The 20756-nt window shown below is 43.9% G+C and overlaps 1 protein-coding gene across 4 annotated transcripts in view; it reads right to left on the reverse strand.

The window, feature by feature from the left end:
• Positions 1-20756, reverse strand: part of COL4A6 (collagen type IV alpha 6 chain) — a 281441-nt gene that overhangs the window by 59188 nt on the left and 201497 nt on the right. For all 4 annotated transcript variants that reach the window (XM_032331816.1, XM_032331817.1, XM_032331818.1 and 1 more), the window contains 3 exons: positions 9240-9374; positions 8167-8211; positions 2637-2753 (listed from right to left, as the gene is read on the reverse strand). In XM_032331816.1, coding sequence (XP_032187707.1) covers positions 2637-2753; positions 8167-8211; positions 9240-9374 — 297 coding nt within the window. The remainder of the gene's footprint in view (positions 1-2636; positions 2754-8166; positions 8212-9239; positions 9375-20756) is intronic.

Here is a 20756-nt window from a genome sequence, read left to right on the forward strand (position 1 = left end):
GGGTCCCCAAAGCACCTTCTTTCCTAATGTTTCCTGTTTCCCCTTATTCTTATGGCCGCTCCTTTCATCAAAGAAGCGTGACAGAATACCCACTAGCAATTCAGCAGGGTTAGAAAGGGTTCAGCTTAACAAAATCTACGCCCAAGTTCCTATTTAGGCTTAAGGGGAGGCTTAGGGACAGGATTAGGTTTTACCCTTGTCCTTTATGCTGTCGGAATGTTTATTACCTCAAGATTTCTTGTCTCCCTCTTGGGGGCAGCATTTCCTCACTTTGCTGGATTTCCATTCTCTTAACACAGATGTGATTTGCTCTCCTCTTCTGTTGCCATGGCAGTGTTTGGAGCCCTTTGTGACCCAAACAAGCTCATACTATGTAGGTAATACATCTTTCTCCACCCCCCCGACCCCCGCTGCATTTTGGTTCGGTCTTTAGATATCAGGGTCCTTTATGCCGATATGAGACCCGTGTTTTGTCTGTCTCTCTTATGCAGATACCCACACCCACAGCTTTGTCACCGAAGGCACTGGTGATGCTCTTCCAATAAAATACTAACTAAATAATGCTTCAATGAACATAGGGGGCATATATCTTTTTGAATTAGTGTTTTTGTTTTCTTGGTATAAATATCCCGGTATGGAAATAACCTAAGTGTCTATTGATGGATGAATAGATAAAGATGATGTCACACACACACACACACACACACACACACACACACACACACACACTGGAATACTACTCAGCCATTAAAAAAGAAGGAAATCCTGCCATTTGCGACAACATGGACGGGGCTTGAGGGCATTATGCTAAATGAAATAAGTCAGACAGAGAAAGAAAAATACTATATGATTTCACTGATGTGTGGAATCAAAAGTAAAACCAAAATAAATGAACAAGCAAAACAAAACAAATCTTGGGGACAGAGAGAACAGATTGGTGGTTGCCAGAGGGGAGACTGGGAAGGGGATGGGCAAAATGGGTGAAGGGAATCAAGAGGCAGAAACTTCTAGTTACAAAATAAGGAAGTCATGGGGATGCCATGTACAGCATGGTGACTATAGTAAATAATGTATTTTTAAGGATTTCATTTTTATGTAATCTCTATACCCTAATGTGGGGCTCAAACCCTGAGATTATGAGTTGAGTTGCATTTTCTGCTGATTGAGCCAGCTAGGTACCCCTAGGGTAAATAGTATTATATAGTTGTTAAGAGAGGAGACCTTGAAGGTTCTCACCATAAGAAAAAAAAAATTGCCACTCTGTATGGTGACAGATGGTAACTAGACTTAGTGTGGCGATCATTTTGCAATGTATACAAATATCAAATCATTATGTTGTATGCCTGAAACTAATATAATGTTATATGTCAATTATACTTTAATAATAACAAAAAAAGAATGTGGGATAGCACTGGAATAAGACATACTGGAAAAAAAAGCCAATTAATTCATGTAGCCACAGAATCTGTATAACAGTATGATTTCTAGCTAAATCTATCACCTGAGTACCCTTAGCAGCTTAGATTATTTCAAATAAGGTTGATAACGGGCTTGAATTGTTATTTTTCTCTTCCTAGTTGTTTGTAAAAACAACCTTGCAAGGGCACTGTATCTATTAGAGATCCTTTAGATCCAGATATTGGATCCCTATCTGGATGAATAGAATTAAATGAAAGTGGTGACAGCAGGATCTAAAAAAATGCTCTATCAATCCTGGAACCAAGGGTTATGGGTTGGGTGGGGAGGGGGAAGGGGGCAAACTATGTCAGTGTAGAGTAGGATTTCTCAATTCTTTCTCACTACAGACACTTTTGGGACAGAGGAATCCTTGATGTTGGAGGAAAGCTGTCTTGTACCAGTGTACTCTGAGTGGTGACAAACAAAAATGTCACTAGTAACTGTCAAATGTTCCTTGGGGTGGGAAATCATCCCTGGTCAAGAATCACTGGTTTAATAAGTGACTCTTAATCTCACAAAACAAACTGAGGGTTGCTGGGGGGAGGGGCGTTGGGAGAAGGGGGGTGTGGTTATGGACATTGGGGAGGGTATGTGCTTTGGTGAGTGCTGTGAAGTGTGTAAACCTGGCGATTCACAGACCTGTACCCCTGGGGATAAAAATATATTATATGTTTATAAAAAATAAAAATTTAAATTTTTTTTTAAAAATAGTACATTTGAGGGAATGTTTTCCACCTATAAAAATATATTAATGTAAATATGTTTAATTGAGATGCCAAAGTATGAATATTAAATCAGTACATTCCCATGTTAAAAAAAAATAAAGAATCACTGGTTTAGACCAAGCCTACCAAGCCCTTTGGGTCATCATCAGTGCTCCCATGATCTCATGTAAGCCTTCCAAATACTGCATTTTCCAGTGTCATCTGATGTGGGAACAAATCAAATAGCCCAAGTGTGTACTTTGCTCTGAAATGTACTGGAGGCTCTTCACAGTCTTGCCAGCTCTAAAAGCATCATTTGAAAAAGAGAAAAAAAAAACCCTCTGAGAAGTGGAACATGTGTGCCTCTTCTGCAACTAGTATTCTTTAGATGCAGGTGCTTAACGAGGTCTCCATAAAAGCAGGGAAAGGCAAAAAACACCATTTGAAATAATGGACAAAAATTCGGCAACATACGGGTGGTCCGAGAAGCCCAGGATAGCCCTGAGGGCCTGGATATCCAACAGCTCCTTGAGTGCCATTACAGCCATCCAGGCCAGGTGGGCCCCTGGGCCCTGGCTGTCCGGGGTGGCCCTGTTCCAAGAGAAAAGAAGGGATCACATCAGCCACAGGACTCCGACCAACCCTCACCAGCTCCCCAAGAAGAAAAACTAAGTATGCTGCCCACCTCTGGCTCCTTGTCTACTCCCTTTGCCCTGTGAGAACCATTCTCTTAGAGCTTTCCTCCACACTCAGGTGTATGGAGCTGGTGACAGCGCAGGGGGACACCCTCCCCCCGCAACCAAAGGATCGATGTTTTAATCAGACCCGTGCTGAAACCAAAGGGATCAAGATGGGATACACAATGGGGTGCAACTTCATCTTCCCAGGGTACAATGATGTACTAAGATAGGACTTAGCTGGCTGGCCACTGAAGGGTTACCATCAGGGAATCACGCCAGGCCTTGGGACTTCCTCAGAATAGACCAGAACCCAGGCAGCCCGGTGTGGCTCTTTGTATTGGGAAAGCCTGGGGCTTTTTAAAAATATGGCTCTGCCTAGGAAAGGATGCTGACTATTGGTCAACAGAGCAGAAGCAGTTTCCACGGCACCACCCCTGTGTCTTCACTTCTTCTCCATACTTGCTACTGAGACCATTGTTTTGCCAGGGGAATTAGCAATCATTCACATAATTGAAGTTGAGCTTCCATGGTGCACAGAGTCCACTTTTACGGTGCAAACAGATCTTTTAAAATCTGTCATCAAGAGTGGGTTATGTGCTGGGTATGGAGCGAAGAGATGACGTGAAAGCCCAGAAATCTGGACAGGTCCATACAAGGTTGACTCCTACCCCCCTCCCCGGTGCATGTTTTAAAGCCAGCCACGGATATTTAATAATTTGAGGAAAGCGTGCCACACATTCGAAACTCAATCTTTTGCATTATTGGGGGAAATAAGCTTTTGTCAAATTCTTATTAGGAAAATGCGCCATAGAATTTTGATGCATTTTCATTCTTGTGGTGGTAGGAGATAGTCTACTGATATAAAAGTGTAAGTCTAGAGTGAACTAAACCGGGAACAGCTTACTAAGTTGTCAACATTTTATTCCAGAAGGAAACAGCTATTCTTGTTTGCCCTGAAGATCTATGCTCCACCTTCCCCAGATCTGTGCTTTCGGAGGCTGACCTTTATGGACAGTGCTGCTGAGGCTCCCTTTCCTTGTGTCTCCTGAGAGACACAGGCAGATGATCAAAGAACAGGAGCAGAAAGAACACAGGTTGTTTATTTCCCCCATGCAATCCCTCCCTGGCCATATTTCTGACAATGGCTACATTTATCTACAATTCTTCATTGAGCAGCCCCTACTCCATGGCTCCAGATCTGACCAGTATTGAGTTCCAGTATCACCATTCTTTCTTTCATCTTTGGGCCTAGGGGCAGCCAAAACTCTTGTGTTAGTTTCTTGGCAATCCATTGCTGTTCCTCTGAATCATGCTTACATCCTTTAAATATATCCTTCACGCCACTCAGTTCAGTTAACCCTTTCAGGTAGAGTGTCTATTTCTTCCTGGAATCCTGATCACCACTTTAAAATATCCCAGGCAAACGCGCTAGGCATTATCGCTCAGCTGGATAACAGGGATGAGTTAAGACAAAGACAATAGACTGGCTCAGTACTAGGCACCTGCCTCACTCCTGGGGCCTTGGTTCTGTTTGACACCAAAACTTCTACCTGGCCTTTTACCCGTTAGTATCCACATTTTTTTTTTTAACTTGGGCCCCAACCCTGTGGTTTTCTTGCCTGAATTCCTTTTTTAAAAAAATATTTTATTTATTTATTGTAGAAAGAGAGCATGAGTGGGGAGAGGGGCAGAGGGAGAGAGAGAATCTCAAGCAGACTCTGTACTGAGTGTCGAGCCCAATGTGGGGCTCCATCTCACCACCCCAAGATCATGATCTGAGCTGAAATCAAGAGTCAGACACTCAACCGACTGAGCCACCCAGGAGCCCCTTGCCTGGATGCCTAGTATCTTCCACCTGCATTATTCCAGGGGGTACATGTTCATTCCTTCCTACCTTAGCTGAATTCTCTGGCATTTGACTTAGATCTGTCAGCCCCGTCTTGTCCGGCTGATACCATGAGATGCCAGCTAAAGCATGCTCTGAGTCAGCCAGACTTGTGTTCCAATCCCAGCTTTGCCTCTCCCCATCTTGAATCTCAGTTTCTTCATTCGTAAAAATGGAGATGAGTAATACTACCTGCTAGGGTTGTTGTCAACATCAAAAGTTCATTACAATTACAAAAAGTTCATTACGATTACAATTAAATGAGGCTAAGTTTACTAAGTAGGAGCTCAGTGAAGGAAGCCTTCTTCTCCTAGGTAAGTCAACGAGGATATGTCACTGGGCTGAACTTCTAGCTCCTTTTTTTTAATTCTCAGTAGTACCACAGCATTTCGGGCACTTGGCCCCTTCTGGTTTTAGCTAATGATTTTACATATGTGTGGGCCAGCTCTCAATGAGAATGTAGCTCTTGGAGGGAGGACACCACGATTCTATACAACCACAAGGCACCAAACACACAGAGTAAGATGGGCTGTAATCCAGAAAAGCAACACTCCTCCAGGCCCAGATTTCAAAGGGAAAATTTTCCATTTGGTGACGTCTGTGTCCACTTTGAAGATATAAATCTGGTGTGTTCATTTACGAGTCTCTAGGAAGGGAAATATTTGAGATTAACTCCAGGAGAAAAGCTAAACATACATTGCAAAGGACAACTTGAAAACTTCTGCTTCCAACTGATGGGAACGAAAACAGTTGATAAACATGCATTTCTTGTGGGTGCCCACATCCCCAGTGCACAGCTGTGATATCATGAAAAACCACAAGCCTACTGCCCTGAGTCTACATTATTCTAATGTTGACTATCTTGATGAATGCTTGTTTGTTCATTCTCCCAACTGGTTGCTGTGCCCCTTGGTGCACAGACTTGAATGATTCATAAAATGATTATTTGCTCACTCATGTTGAAACTACCTCCATGGCAGCCACGATGGAGTTTTGGGACCCAAACCAGTGATACATATGTTAGCGATCAGCCAACATTAAGTGGGGAATCAGATTTGTGCAGTGATCCAGTTTAGTAAGATGTGTTGGAAAAGCTGTTGGTTTCAGCTGCCGAAAGCAGAGCAAAATAATTAGTCTTCCTGTGTCTGAGGGAGTCCTGCCAGTCTGACAACCATTGCTTTTGTGGGCACTAGAGGTTGGAGTCAGTCCCACAGATATTTCTAGCATTCCTAGCATGTGGTGAATTTAGCCCCAGGATCTCTGGGGCCTGCGAGTAGAGTAGGAGATGTACTCTGCACTTTCAAGAAAGCTAGGTAAGACCATCACACAAGACAACTAATAAATACCGTGGGCCACATGTAATAAGGAGATACCAAGGACTCCTAGATTGGAGATGGAAGGGAGAGGTAAGCAGCAAACAGAAGGTGCCCAACAAATACATCTTGAACCACTGGAAGAGAGGGAAAGAACAAGGGAGAATAATTTAATGGAGTGAGAGAGCCTTGGGGCCTGAGGCTAAAGCAATTGATAGTCAAAAACAAACACAGACAATCTTTGGTCAAGGGAAGGGCCCAGGGAGTGGGAACTTCCATCAGGGGTAGTACATTTATTTGGAGGAATCTGGACACCGTACTTCATTCTCTCAAGCAGTGAAGCCCCCAGAGAGAAGTGATCAATTCCTTCCAGCCTCCATTAAAAAGAGACGACAGGAGGACGGGCTCAGTGCTGCTGCAGGCTCCAACTTCCCCCACTCAGCTCCCCAAAAGGAATGGAAGAGGTGCTCTCCAGCTTTCTCGTTTTCCTTACCCCTGGCTCCCAGAAGCCACACAATCTGAACTGGATCCTGGATCAAGTGCCGATAGGAACACAGCCAGGGTAAAATGCCAGAGGATGTCATAAAAGAACAGCCAACCCCATACACTTATTTCCCTGCTGGCCCATTTCTGGGCATTTTGCAGACTCTGCAGTTGGATAAAATGCAGAATTCTGTTGGCCAATTTTTTGATACAGATAACAAATGGAAGGAAACGAGACTTCTGTCTTCCAGCTTCACAACTGTATACTAGGTCTGGAAAGAAAATGGATCAGATGATAATATCTTTTTTTAAGATTTTGTTTATTTATTTGAAAGACAGAGAGAGAATGAGAGAGAGCGCACACAAGCAGGGAGGGAACAGAGGGAAAGGGAGAAGCGAACTCCCTGCCGAGCAGAGATCTTGATGCAGGTCTCGATCCCAGGACCCGGGGATAATGACCTGAGCCAAAGGCAGATGCTTAACTGATTAAGCCATCCAGGCACCCCCAGATGAAAATCTGAGGGTAGATTCATATGCTTTTTCTGTATCCCTGTAGTAAAATGACAACATCCAGCAGGTGCACAAGAAATACCTAGAGATCGGCACAAAGAGATTTAAGCCCCCTTCCTTGATACTAGATGATAATGCAGTATAACTCTAGAAGCTGTTAAGTCCAGAATTTGCCAAACTGTGCTTAGATATGGTTCAGAAAAATGCCTTAGAGGTTGTTGGAAGGATAAAAACAGGCTCTAAAACCTCCCTCAAACAAAGAAGCTCTACTTTTCCCTGATCCATACACCAAACTTCCACACAAACCTTTGGGTCTTCTTCGTAACAAGGCTGAAAACCACTGCCATAGATAAACACAGCCTAGGCTACAGATTTGATATATATAGACACGTGACAAAAAGCAGAACTAAAAAGTGACAGCAGCAAGTTGCAAATACTGTATTTTAAAGGCTGGTAAAATGTTAATCAACACTGGCAAAATGTTATTCATGGACTCTCCAGTGGTGGGATAAATAAGAATACAGGGTGAACGGAGCACCCAAAGGGTTGGATCAGATAAAATGGGAAAAAGAGATGCCTGTAAGCTCCAAATTCCTCACTTATATCCAGCAAATCCCGGTCCTCAGGATAAAGGGAAGAGGCTGTCTCTGCATGATCTGTGGAACAGCCACTCTGCAAAAACTAAAGGGAAATTCACTCTGGAATGAGACAAGGCTGTAGAGAACAAATTACTGGAATGAAATGTATTGAGATACCACCAAGTATTTTTCTGTCTAATTCATGTATCCTCTTACTATTCCTTTTTTCCCTTTAATTTTCTTATAATACATGTGCATGTGCTCTGATGTGTGCAGTATGCATGTGCTCTGATGTGTGTCTCCACATATCATCCCCGGTTGAATCTCCCCTCAACCACAAGACCTAACTCTTCTTGGCTAAGATATTGAGGGTTATGCCTGTGCGTGTTCCAGCCACCTGACTGAGTGCTACCTGTAACTCAATCCCTGGGAAAGTGTGTGCAAACACTTTGCTTCAAACCCGATCGTGTGCATCTCGACACTTGAAACAGGATGTGGTGAAGGCCAAGGCGACCTAGAAGTGATATTAAAAAATGCCTCTGTGCACATACTCACTGGAATCCCATTGATGCCGAGAAAGCCAGGAACTCCCATGGGACCCTAAAACAAGGAGTGGGAAAAAGAAGGTAAGAGACACTCTAATTGATCTCCACTAGATTAAGTGGGTTCTTCCATGTGATTTGTGACCTAAGCTGAAAAGTGTTGTGCACTTCCCTCTCCACATTACATCACCTTGCTCCCTCCTCCAGGTCTGGGTAATCACTTGCCTGTACTCAAGGTCTTAAATATGTCTGTGTTCTGAGACCAGTTTTTATTTTAAGCAATATGGTGCCAGACTGAAAATAACGGTTCAGTATAACGTGCTGTTTTGATATCTGGGAAAACCAGGAGGGCCTCTAAAGGCCTAGTCCCATGTCCCCCTATCTCCTCTGCTCCCACAGATAAGATCTCCTAGGCAAATGGTCCTCCTTATGAAACAGAGAAGGTGCAGCTCCTGCTTATTCCTGAGTCGTGGGTTTCAGTCCCTGATGGCCCAGTGAATTATTCAGTGTTGCCTCCCACTGCCCCTTCTGGTTTATTCTGTTCTAGAGTGCACCTCCACCCACCATTTTGTGGTCCTGTGTGGTGTGTCGTGTCTTTCTACTTTTTACTGTGAATATAGGTGACTAATAAACCTGATGTCAATCTCTTCCATCTGGCGTCAGGGGTCATATCTTCTGCCATCCCCAGAACCCTGGGGTGGGAATACCTCCTTTACCAGTGGGGTGAATGGGAGGTGATTAAAGTCTGCAGGGAATATAAACTAAGCTGCTAAACTCAGCCAGCTGCCATGACATGATCAACCTCCTTTCTGGAGTGTCTTTCCCTACCTTTGTGGCCCAGATTTCTTCCCAGTATTCTGACGCTTTGCTTCCCAGTCTCCTTGATTGGATTCCTGTTGTCTCCTGCCCAGCTGATTGAACTTCTGACCCATGCCCACATTGAACCCACCTGAAATCCCAGCCCAGCAAGCCCACTTTTCTAGCAGCTTTTTTTATTAGTATTATTTCCATAAATGAGATTTAGAACCTTTTACCTTCATACATGTAGTCCATACTCAAAGAAAAACCAAGCTCTGGTGTTTTTACCTTATCTCCTTTTGGTCCATATGGTCCCAGGGGGCCTGGGGAACCCCTTTCTCCTTTCAACCCTGCTAAACCACTAGGGCCAGCAAATCCTTGAGGGCCCGCTGGACCTTGAATTCCAATTGGTCCTGGTCGCCCCTATGATGGAGAGAAGGGGTGCAGTTAGCCAATAGGGGACTCAACATCAACACTTCCAATTTTCCCATGCACAGAGAACACTGTCATCACTTCGCTAAGTAATTTTGGCTTAGAGATCTGTGAAGCATGCCAAAGTTCCAGACATGGGTCAGAAAAGGCTATTTTCAGGGCCGCTAAGCTTATTTGGATAGAACATATTTTATAAGCACATTTAATAAGATTCATGTGCACCAAGATCCTTCAACTTTGTACTTCTTAGTTATTCAGGCAGGATAATATTATCCTCTTCCTGGTTAGTGCCAGGCCATCCATCAGATTGTCAAAATAGTGAAAGAACAGAACACTGGAGAGCATCGTGACATTTTATATCTCACATTCAAATGGCCAATCCCGTACTTGCTGTGAAGTCTGGAATGGCTAGGCCTAAAGAACATTGCCTCGGGGGATCCAGAGAGGGGACAAAGATCCAGAGAGGATCTTTGGGCTGGTCAACCTGCAAAAGCTCATCTTCATATGCAGATCCCAGGGCCCCATCACTGCAACTGGAAACAGATGCTTACAGGGAAAACACACACACACACACACACTGTTTATTTTTCCTCTATTTCTTCTTCTTACCCTTCAACCCACCATCTGTAGAGTGCTGAATGTGTAAAATTCAAGAAGCCTGAGAATATGCACAAAACATCAATTATGATAGCAAGAGGGAGCACCTTGAGGATTTTGAATGCATTAGCTATAAAATGCCTGTAACAATTAAGCATGAGAGTTCAGGCTGACATTTTCAAGCTAACAGAGACAGAGAATTAACCCCAGTGGGTGCAACACAGGTGGGCTAGTCTATCATTTAGAACAAATCCCAGTAGGTACTGAATATTCTTGGCAGAAAGATGAAAACCATTAGTAATGAGCATTACCTCTCAGAGAACACAACACCCTACCAGGTAGAGACCCTATTTTCATGAATGCTTCCCATCTCCACCTCTTGGTCCTTTTTCAGACTGAAATCTGCAATTTCCTCAGATCTGTGAAAAACTCAGAAAAGCCCATTAGACAGGCTCCTTAATATTCACCCGCAAAGGTTACTTTTTAAAAGGCTGGAAAAAGGACAGATGCTTTAGGCAGTGGTTAGAATCACGTACTGGAGATGCAAGTGGCCACCAGCTATGTGGGGCCTTTAGAGTAAAATATCCGGTGTCAGTCAGGCCGCCCAAAGACTGACGACTCATCTAAGGAAGTACAAAGAGGTTCTTCCCAAGGAGATGCAATTTTCTGGGGTGACCACGCACCACTCAACCTTCTCCAACACCCAACGTATAACTTTCAAAAGGTGCTAGGCTGTGTAGTGCTTAATGGGCTTCTTTCTGGGAATGATGGAGCAGGAAGAGAACTTTCACTTTTTATGCTTTTATCTCCCATTGTTGGAATTTTCTATGTAATGATTCTATTATTTATTACTCTTGCATATATGGTAAAAGAAAAAGAAAAAGACCAAAAAAGAAGAAAAAACCAATACTAAAAAGAAGACCAATTATAAAAATATAAGTATATTTTATATAAAATATTGTAGATTTTATATACTTATAAAAATACAATGCTGGAGTGTTGAGGGTTAACGAAGAAGTCTAAAAGGTAAGCCATAAAACCAGAGCAAACAGTACAAGAGCCTAAGTGGTCCAGGAGCACAAAGAAAGTGGTGGCCATGGAAGGCCTGGGAAATGCTTACGTTCTGTCCATGGTTGGGGAGAGTCATGGCCCACGCTGGAAAGAAAGGGGGCCCCAACTGAGGGGGGCCTGGAAAGCAAGGAAGGAGAGTTGAAGACTTGATAGAGGAGCTCACAGGGAACCCTCAGAGGTTTGGAGATAGGGGATGGATGGGAGAAAGGCAGCATTTTGAGGCTGAAACTCATCAGTGAGCATTCAGAACATGTGTGTGTTAGCTGGAGGCCAGGGCAGCCTGCCTGAGGCTGGGACAAGGGAGACAGATAAGAAGCAGCTGTTGGGGGAGGAGGGAAGTGGTTGGTGGGAGGACAGGACCCAGGATGGGCTTGCTGAGGCCAGGTTATTACTAGCAGAGACAAGGCAGGCAGGGCACTGCAAGCTTGACCCAAATCTGAGGCCTGCCCAAAGTTTTCTCACATCAAGGGATGGTAGGCGGAGAGCACAATAAACCATTGCACTGAGAGAGCGGATTGTGGTGTGGCCCAATTCCCATCTTGCTCGCATCACCAGGGCCTGAGCAGGGAAGGCCTGGCTGGCACGCTCCAACTCTGGTCTCTTGCCTCTGTGAGCACATGCTCAGCAAGAGTAGCTAAGGAGACGTAGGAATGAGGCGATTCTAGAACTGGACTCAACAGGAAATCTGATTCCATCCAGAAAAGATAGGATTCCCTGGGGGGCTCCCTTTCTCTTAAAGGGCCTGCCATGCTGAATTTGCCACAGAGAGCTTAAAGTGAGTCTCTGAAAGGACTTGTAGATTCTTTGGATGCTAATTCTTTTTCCAAAGGGGTTTCTGAAATGGCCCCCCTCAGGGGTATGCTTACCTCTGAGGTAAGCTTCTGGGCTGGCCTCAGCTAGGAAGCTCTCAGGCCTACCTAAGGGCCAGAAACGGCATGCGGGATGTCTCAAGGCCTCTGAGGTTCCAGGAGCCTAGAACTGCCTCCTCAGTGGGGTGCCAGGCCCTTCTAGAGCCTGCAGTCATAGGCTAAGAGACAAGAACTCTTCCTCCCCACTGCAGTGTCACCCTACAGTGGCTCAGAGCACTGGGAACAGATGAAGATGACTACAAGAAGAAGTGAGAGACAACGTTTGTTTTCTGGGATGTTTTGTCAGCCATCTCTAGATATGCTTGCTCTGTGCTTCCAGATGCATGTTCTTTCTCGCTCGTCTCCAAGGCACAGGGTTCCTGTCTCTGTGCTCACTCTACTGCTGAAGCTTAACCCTAAATAAATGATGAACTGCTTTGGGCTGGGGGGGGGGGGGCTTGGGCTCTGCTGCGAAGTAGCGATCGGTGGCACTTTTCATAATGGCCAGCAGAGGTCAGTGTAAGAACACAGCAGCTGCAGATAAGCAGGTGGGTAGGTGGGCCTCTCTCTCAATACAAATAAAAAGAAATCAAACCAGTGTCAGAGAAGTCACAGAATGTTCGAGCAGAAAGGGCCCTTGGAGACCATTTCATCTAGGTTCTGTTTTATACATGGGGGTGGGGGTGGGGGAAGAGGCGGAGAGAAGGAGAAGGACTTGTTCAGTTCCCAGAGCTAGTGAGGAAAACAGTACGAGACTCCAACCAGACTGCCTGCTGCCAGTGTGTGGCTCTTTCCCGGCTCGCCAGTGGCAGATGTCCTAGGGGGTCCTTGAGGCTGCTCCCCCTTACCCCCGGCCCGCCCCTGGGACTATCCCCATCAGTAGGCTGCAGCAGCCAGATGCTCACACATCATTTCTGTCTTCCTAACTCTGATCATTTCACAGAACCAATCTGAAACACCAGCACTGTTTGGACTGCTAGCAGAATTTCAATGGGTTTGGACCAATGCCCTGCCCTGATACATGTCATTTATTTTGGCAAATAGACCCAGACAGGGCAGAAGGGACTCCTCCAAGTCTTTCCAACAAGCTCTCTTGCCTCCATCTGCTAGGGATTTTAAATATGTGCAGCAGGGTGGAATTCTCAAGAGACTGAGCTGGGACTTGAGCCTGAGGCCAGGAACTGCAGCACCCTACTGAACCCCAGGCTGGCTGACTCCCGCTGACCACACGGCATTGGGGTTAGGATGCAGTTTCGGGTCACCTTAGATCAGACCACAGCCACAGCTCTGGCCCCACATCACTGGGGTAACAGACCTGGTAATGGCTCTGCATATAAAAGACAGTAGTCCCTCCTTGTTCATGGGTATGTGTTCCAAGACGTCCAAAGTGGTTGCTTGAAACCACAGATGGTACCAAAACCTATATACATATATACACACTATTGTTTTTCCTATACATACATACTTGGGATAAAGTTAAGTTTGTAAACCAGCCACAAGATTGACAATAATAATAAAATAGAACAACTATTAACACTTTGCTGTTAAAAAAAAAAAGTTATGTTAATGGGGTGAAATGAAATGAAATGAGGTGAGCTGATACAATGCCTACATGATGAGGTAAAACGAGGGGAAAGATGGAGGTGTTGTGATGTAGCCGTTAGGCTGCTAGTGAATAGGTCAGAAGGGGGATCATCTGCTTCAGTACCATAGCTGACTGCAGGTTACCGAAACCATGGAAAGCAAAACCGCAGAGAAGGGGAGACTACTGAGGTACCCATGCGCAAAAATAGCATCGAAGACTCTTAAAAGCACACACCTCAGACTAGTTAGGAGACGGAGAGGGGGCTGGCTTTTCTTTACTAGCCCCTTTTTGTCTTTTTATCCCTCCCTGAAGTTTCCAGTGTCCTTCTCCAATCAAATTAAAATTTATGCCTACAGAAGAATCTGAAACTCATTGCCACTGAGGCATACATGACTGACAACAACTTAGAGCTTTACTTCTCCCCAAGGGGATTTGTATTTTAATGGAGAGCAAAGCATTATGTTAAGGGATGCAAATGATATCTATGAAGCAGAGGAGAAAAGGGAACATTTGCAGACTTTCCTGGTATCAGAATGCTGGATCTGGAGTCCGACAGATCTGGAGTCCAATCTCCTTATTGCCACATAATAGCTAGGTGACCTTGGGCAAGTGACTTAACCGCTGAGTCTCTACAGCTCTGAGAAATAATAGCTCTTGTGAGGGTTATTGTAGGAATTTAAGTGAGTTAATGAGCTCCTGGCAGGTAGCATGAAAATATCCGTTCCCATTCCTCTTTACGTATCATTTACGATAAAATGGAGAAGTTACAATTGAGTACTTTTAATGTTCCTTCTCTGAAGTTTAAGGGGGAGATGCACAGATAACATGGAGAAACTCTCTTTGGGGCAGGGATGTGCGCCCAGGAATGAATGAGCATGTATGCCAGCACCCCACATCTATGAGAGCATTGCCCCCCCCCCTTACTTAGCGTTGGTGTCTTGGCTCTCCTGGGCACTCAGCTCTTCAGTGTCTGCTCATTCTCCTAAAGGAACTTCCTCTACATATTAATGACTCTCCAGTGTGAACCTCCAGCCCCAATTGCTCTTCTCATGTGCCAGATCCTGATAGCTAATGACTGACTAGGCCTCTCCATCTGGATATGCCATTCCAAACTCAGTAAGACCAAAGCTGAACTCATCATCTTCTCCTCAACCCTATTCCCAAAACCAGTTTCTTCCCCTTGAGTTAATGGAACTAACTTAGCAAATCACAGTCTATCCACAAAGTTGACTGAACCAGAAACCCAAACGTTCTCCACGACCTCTCTTCCCTCATCTTCCGCATCCAATCCACTAGCAAGGACTGTCAGTTCCACCTCCAAAATATAACCCAAACCTATTCATTTCTCTCTATCCTCATGGTCTTCAGCCAGGTCTTCCTCATGTCTCCCTAGAGTGTTGCCACAGGCTCCCAATTGGTCTACCATCTTCCAAACTTGCTTTACTTTCTTTTAACATCCTGCCCCAGGGCCTTTGTACATGTCTCTGATCTCCAGGTTAGCTCCTATTTATCATTCAGGATCCAATAAAGATAGTAGCTCCTCCAGGGATGCTTGGATGTTTCAGTCAGTTAAGTGTCTGATTCTTGATTTCAATTCAGTTCATGACCTCAGGGTCATGAGATCAAGCCCTGCATTGAACCCCACACTGGGCTCCACACTGGGTGTGGAGACTGCTTAAGATTCTCTCACTCCCTCTCCTCTAGCTCTCACCCCCCCTTTCACTTGCTTACTCACACATGCTCTCTCTCTGTCTCTCTCTAAAAATTTTAAAAAATAAAAAATATTTTACAAAGATGTCATCTCCTCAAGGGAGCCTTCCATGATTGCCCCCACCTCACAGAATCTGCTAGATTGCTTGTTTGTGTCTATACCCCTCAATAGATTGTGCTCCTTGAGGACAAGTCCTGTGTCTTATTCCCCACCAAATCACCTGCACTTAAGTACAGTGCCTAGTATATAGTGGGAGTTCAGTAAATGCTGAATGAATGGAGAAAATGAATGAATGAATATGCACACTGAGAAGCCAGTGGTCAGGCACAGCAGTGCCTTCATTGGAAGTCTAGATAATCATATCAGAGTGTAATCAAGAACCATCTGATCATGGAACTGCAGAAAAAGAAAGCTGAACAAGAATTAGGACCTCATCCCATTTAGTATGGAGATGCTGATACCCAGAAAGGGAAAGGAACTTAACCAAAATCCATACAGTATCAATTCTACACATAAAGGAAGGGAGAGGATGGGGCAGCAAGACCAGATAAACAGAACCCAGTGAGGAGGCTGTGAATTCCTGGAGAGAAATAACGGTGACTTGGACTAGGTTCATGACAGTGAAGACAAGGAGAAGACAGATTTGAGACTGATTTCAGAGGATAAAAACTGTATAGCATAGTACTAGATTGGAATAGGTGGGTTAGCCAGAGGGAGGTTTGAAGGATGACTCCCAGGTTTCCTGACTGGACAACTGAGTGGATCTCTTTACTGACTTGAGGAAGCCTAGGGGAAGAAGAGTCTTGGGTGGAAGATGAGGAGTCCACCTTTGGAGAAGTGAGGATTAAGATATGTGGGGACCATGTGGAGAGATATTCTGCACCTGTTGCCCTCACTAGACCAAAGGTCTGAGAGGGCAGGGTGCTCAGTTGACACATTTACCATGGTATCTCCAGAGATGCCATGTCTGGTATGCAGTAGACATTCTATTCTGAGGTGTGCTGTGGAATGAACAACAATACAGAATTAAATGTGTACTTGGGAATCTTCAAGAAGGTCACCTCTGAGTCTCATTAGTTAGGGGAAAAATTAGATTAAAAGACTTTGTTGCTATCCTAGAAAAGACCTCTAATGACCTTTGGGGAAGATGAAGCAGAGAACCCTGACCTCCAGCCTAGGAACTAGATGGCTTGAATTCTACATTTTGTCCTTATGTTCCAACTGGAATTCCCATCTTTGCCATAGGGCTGGGCAGAGGAAATGCAAGAACTTATTAGACTCTGGCTGGAATAGCTAGAGTATCTCTCCTAGCCATGAAATATATGGTAAGAAAGAACCTAAAGATAACACCCCCAAGACCAGAATATTTAAGATACTTCAGGATACTTTTCCTTTCACCATTCCTTTGGAAGATCACAATACATCTGGGTGGTAGGCTGAGGGCATCAAGCTACAAAGCAGTTAGCCAACTGGGTTTGCTAATGTCATACCATTGGTCAGTGGCAGAACTGGTATCAGGGCCTCCCAATCACCTCTGTGCTCCTTCTGTTGCAACATATGGAGACAGCCATCCACAGAGCCCTATGCTCCATTCTCTTATTAATAGCACTAATGGGCTAGCATTGTGGGCAGAAGCAAACAAGGGAGAAAAACACCAGTTGACGAAGAATAGGTCTAGTGTATGACCAAGACTCATATCATATAGATAGACAGACAGACCCATTTTGTGGCCAAGGAAGCCCTGGTTCAGCTTGATGCTGATAGCATCATCTACAGTTTGCCAGCAAGGACACTGACCCTACCCATCTACACACACACATAAATTGTGATCAGTGTCTAGCAAAGTGGGAACCCTCCCAAATTATTAGTGTCTGCCACAGCTAAGAAGCACTATCAGAGGTTTGCCCTCAACACCCAAATGAAATCACATTTATTCTCTTGTTCTTAAGCTGTAATCAGTGCTTGAAGCCATCCCAGGCATGAAGACATGCATCTACATGTTTTGTTTGCAAAGACACACACACCCATTCCCGTGGTTATTATAAATGTGTTGAATATTTTAGAAAGACACCTTCCAGAGTGATAAAGTTAACTCTTGCCAGGCCACACTCTTCATCGCTCCCTTTTACCTGTTCATTCATATTTCTCTTCTATTTTTTTAATTTAAAAAAAATTGTAAGTAGGCCCCATGCCCAACGTGGGGCTTGAACTCATGATCCTGCCATCAATAGTCGCTAGCTCTACCAAGTGAGCCAGCCAGGTACCCCTAACATACCTCTTCTAAAATGTGATAATGACCTTCTTTCTACCAAGCACCTACTAAGTCCCATCTCCTGTAATCCTTCTCTCTAACAGCCCCAATGGGTGGGTAAGAGACTCATTTTACAGGTGAGAAAACCGAAATCCAGATTCAGAGAGGGTAAGAAACCTGCTTGAGGTTACCCATCAGGCAATTTCTGAAGCTAATTTTGGTGATATAAAAGCCTTTGCTTCTTTCACCAAGCTACATTGCCCCTCTGCATTGACTAATGCATTGACTAATGCTCCAAATATAGAATCCCCGGCCCAATTGAAAAGGGGCAAAGAGAGCTATTCTGGGCAGAAAAATACTGTCATTTTCACTGATAGCAGAACAACTGATATCTATTTGCCCAATCTTTTCACTGGAACGGGTAATATTTAACAGAAACTCATTTACTGGAATTAAGAAATTAAGTCCTAAAAGGCAGTTCAGGGAATAACACTTCCCAGAATTTAAAAAAAAAAAATTTTAAAAAGAGGAGATATGTTTTTTTGTTTAATTTCTTCCCTCCTCCTCCTCCTATACAAAACCTATACAAAGAGACCCAGTGTACTACAAAGCATATACAGAGTTTCTGGACCACCTGAGAAAATAAATATGGCTCTTCTTGGGACGAATTTCACTTATACCAGTAGGTGAGTTGAAAAAACTTGAAATCTTTACTTTGCCATAATTTTGTTTTCCTTCTTCAAATTTAGAAGGCAACTTGTGTATGATTTGATGGCCTGGGCCTCTTAAGAAAGCCTTTTAGTAAACTCAGATTGATGGTGTCATTGCCTCCCAGAAAAACCTCTTGTTTAAAGAAGAATCTTAAGATTCTGGTTCTGTTCCCCGTTCTCACTTTCTAGCTGGATGATATTGAGAAAGCCAATTCATCTCTAGGCCTTAGTTTTCTCATCAGCAAAATAGGGCTATTATATGCCCCACCTATTTCCTGGGTTGCTTTGTGCATCAGTTGAGACAATGTATGTGAGAGGGGCTGAGGGTTCATTCTATCAACAAAGCTTTGCTTTTGGTGTGTGTGGGGGGGAAACTCTGACAACTAAACTTCCAGTTTTCAAAAATGTCCATTTGCTAGTATTATAAGGCAAGAAGCCCTGAAATCAATAAAGGGCTCATGAGGAGGAGGTTTCACTAGGAAAAAAAAATTGAATCAAATGAAGAGCATAATTTAAAGCTGAGAAAGGTGGGGGACAAATTAACTGTCCAGCACAGGATTCTAATTATAGTTTAAAGATGATTGGGCCTGCACTATCATCTTATTATTGTAGTTTTTAAAAACATGGTTTAAAATATATGGTTTAATTACAACTTAAAGCTGATCTTTTTCTTTTAGCATTTCTAGCAAAACATAGCCATGGTTTTATTATAAAAATCAAAGTGAAACAGGACTTGCCAGAAACTCACTTGACAGCAATTTTTCCTGCAGTGTATCTATTCCATTAGACAAGGAATACTTGTGGCCTTTTCCTCTGACACAATAAATCACCCATCATTGATACACTGCACAACCTTTGGTCCAATACTAAGCTGATGTGAGCTGATTGCTTCTGGATCAATGCTGGCTTCCCCAAGTCTCTGATGAGAAGCCATCAAGATTTGGGAGTTGGAGGGAATGTGGAATAACCAACTACTGCTTTTGAAACAGAAGAAGAATAAAAGGAGGATACGATCAAAGAAATTCCCTGTTGGAACCCTTGCCAATGAGTTCAGAGAACCCTGAGAGGGGAGGGAAGGGCATGGAAGGAAGAGGAACAACTTACTCACATAGTCTCTGTGTGGTTCTCTCCCCGATGCACACCCCTGTATTCATTTAGAACCAAAGGAGTATTCATATCCAAACCCATGCAGATAAAGAGATACACATTCCAACCCAAATATACAGACCCGTGGGCACAGGAGTCTGCTAAAATGGCAGGGCTTGCTAGTATTCCAGCATAGTCCACCATATACATCTCAGCCAGCCATGGATTTGAATTCTAGAATCTGGAATGAGTAACATCTCTCCCACCTATGCAGTAGTCCCTAAAGAGAAGTAAAGTCATCCATGTAGCTCCATATAGGCCAAAAAGGATATGGGAAGGGTGTCTGGAGAGCAAGGGTTTCAAAATCCTGATATCTTTTCCTGTTACCTTTCATGTGATGGATAATTAGAAGCTAAGGTGAAATCTAGCTCTGTGTGCAACAGGAAAGACGGGCCACAGTGGTGATGGCAGCTGTGGTACAGATAAAAAGTAGGAGCTCTAGAATCATAGTGGAATCAAGAAAAAGAGCTACAAGGGGCACCTGGGTGGCTGTCGGTTAAGCGTCTGCTTTCAGCTTAGGTCATGATCACAGGGTCCTGGGATTGAGCCCTGCATCAGGCTTCCCGCTCAACGTGGAGTCTGCTTCTCTCTCTCTCTCGCCCTCTGCCCCTCCCTACCACTTGTTTTTTTTTTTTCTCTCTCTCTCTCTCAAGTAAATAAAATCTTAAAAAAAAGAATAAGTACTGTAAGCTTGTACTGGAGAGGTGAGTCAGACTTCAGTGTCGGCACATCCAGAACTCCAGTTAATGTTCATAATAACCTTGTCTTCAATAAACTAGAGAAAGTAACTGAGGCCCACAGGTTAATGAACTTGTCCATGGCCACACAGCTTATGAGCAGCACAGCCAGACCTTCTTATTCCCAGTCTAGTGCTCTTTTTCCAACTCCCTTTATGAAGTGACAGGTCAATTCTAGGTAAAAAGAAAAAAAATCCCAATACCGCATTACGTAGCTCCACCAAAAACACTGGTTCTGGACCTTATCGAATCCTCTTGATTCTTCCCTTCATCATTCTTGCTGTCCAGGGGCCCCCTTAGTAAAACACTAAGTAGATGCACCAAGAACAAAGAACTCAAGTCAATCTACTTGCTCCCCTCATAACTCACCAATTTAGTAAACATTTGTTGAGTGCTTACCATGTGTCAGCCATGGTACTACATGTTGGGAACACAGAGTGAAATATTACATGGATCTCGCCCTGGAGATGTCAGTCTGATTCAGAAAGATGAGTTATGTACACACATGAGTATATTGTAAGCCAGAGGAAGATAGGATGGATACGACTCTGAACCCAGATGATGTTGATAAGTTTGTCTTAGAAACAGAGGAGGGCCTTTTATTCCTCCAAAGGAGAGAGTGGAGGAGGATGCATTTTAAAACAAAACAAAACAAAACAAAACAAAACAAAACAAGGACAAGTTTTGGTAAGTGAGAAGGAAGTGGAGAAAGTCCAT

This window comes from Mustela erminea, chromosome X (assembly GCF_009829155.1).
Source record: "Mustela erminea isolate mMusErm1 chromosome X, mMusErm1.Pri, whole genome shotgun sequence".
NCBI classification, from domain to species: Eukaryota; Metazoa; Chordata; class Mammalia; order Carnivora; family Mustelidae; genus Mustela; species Mustela erminea.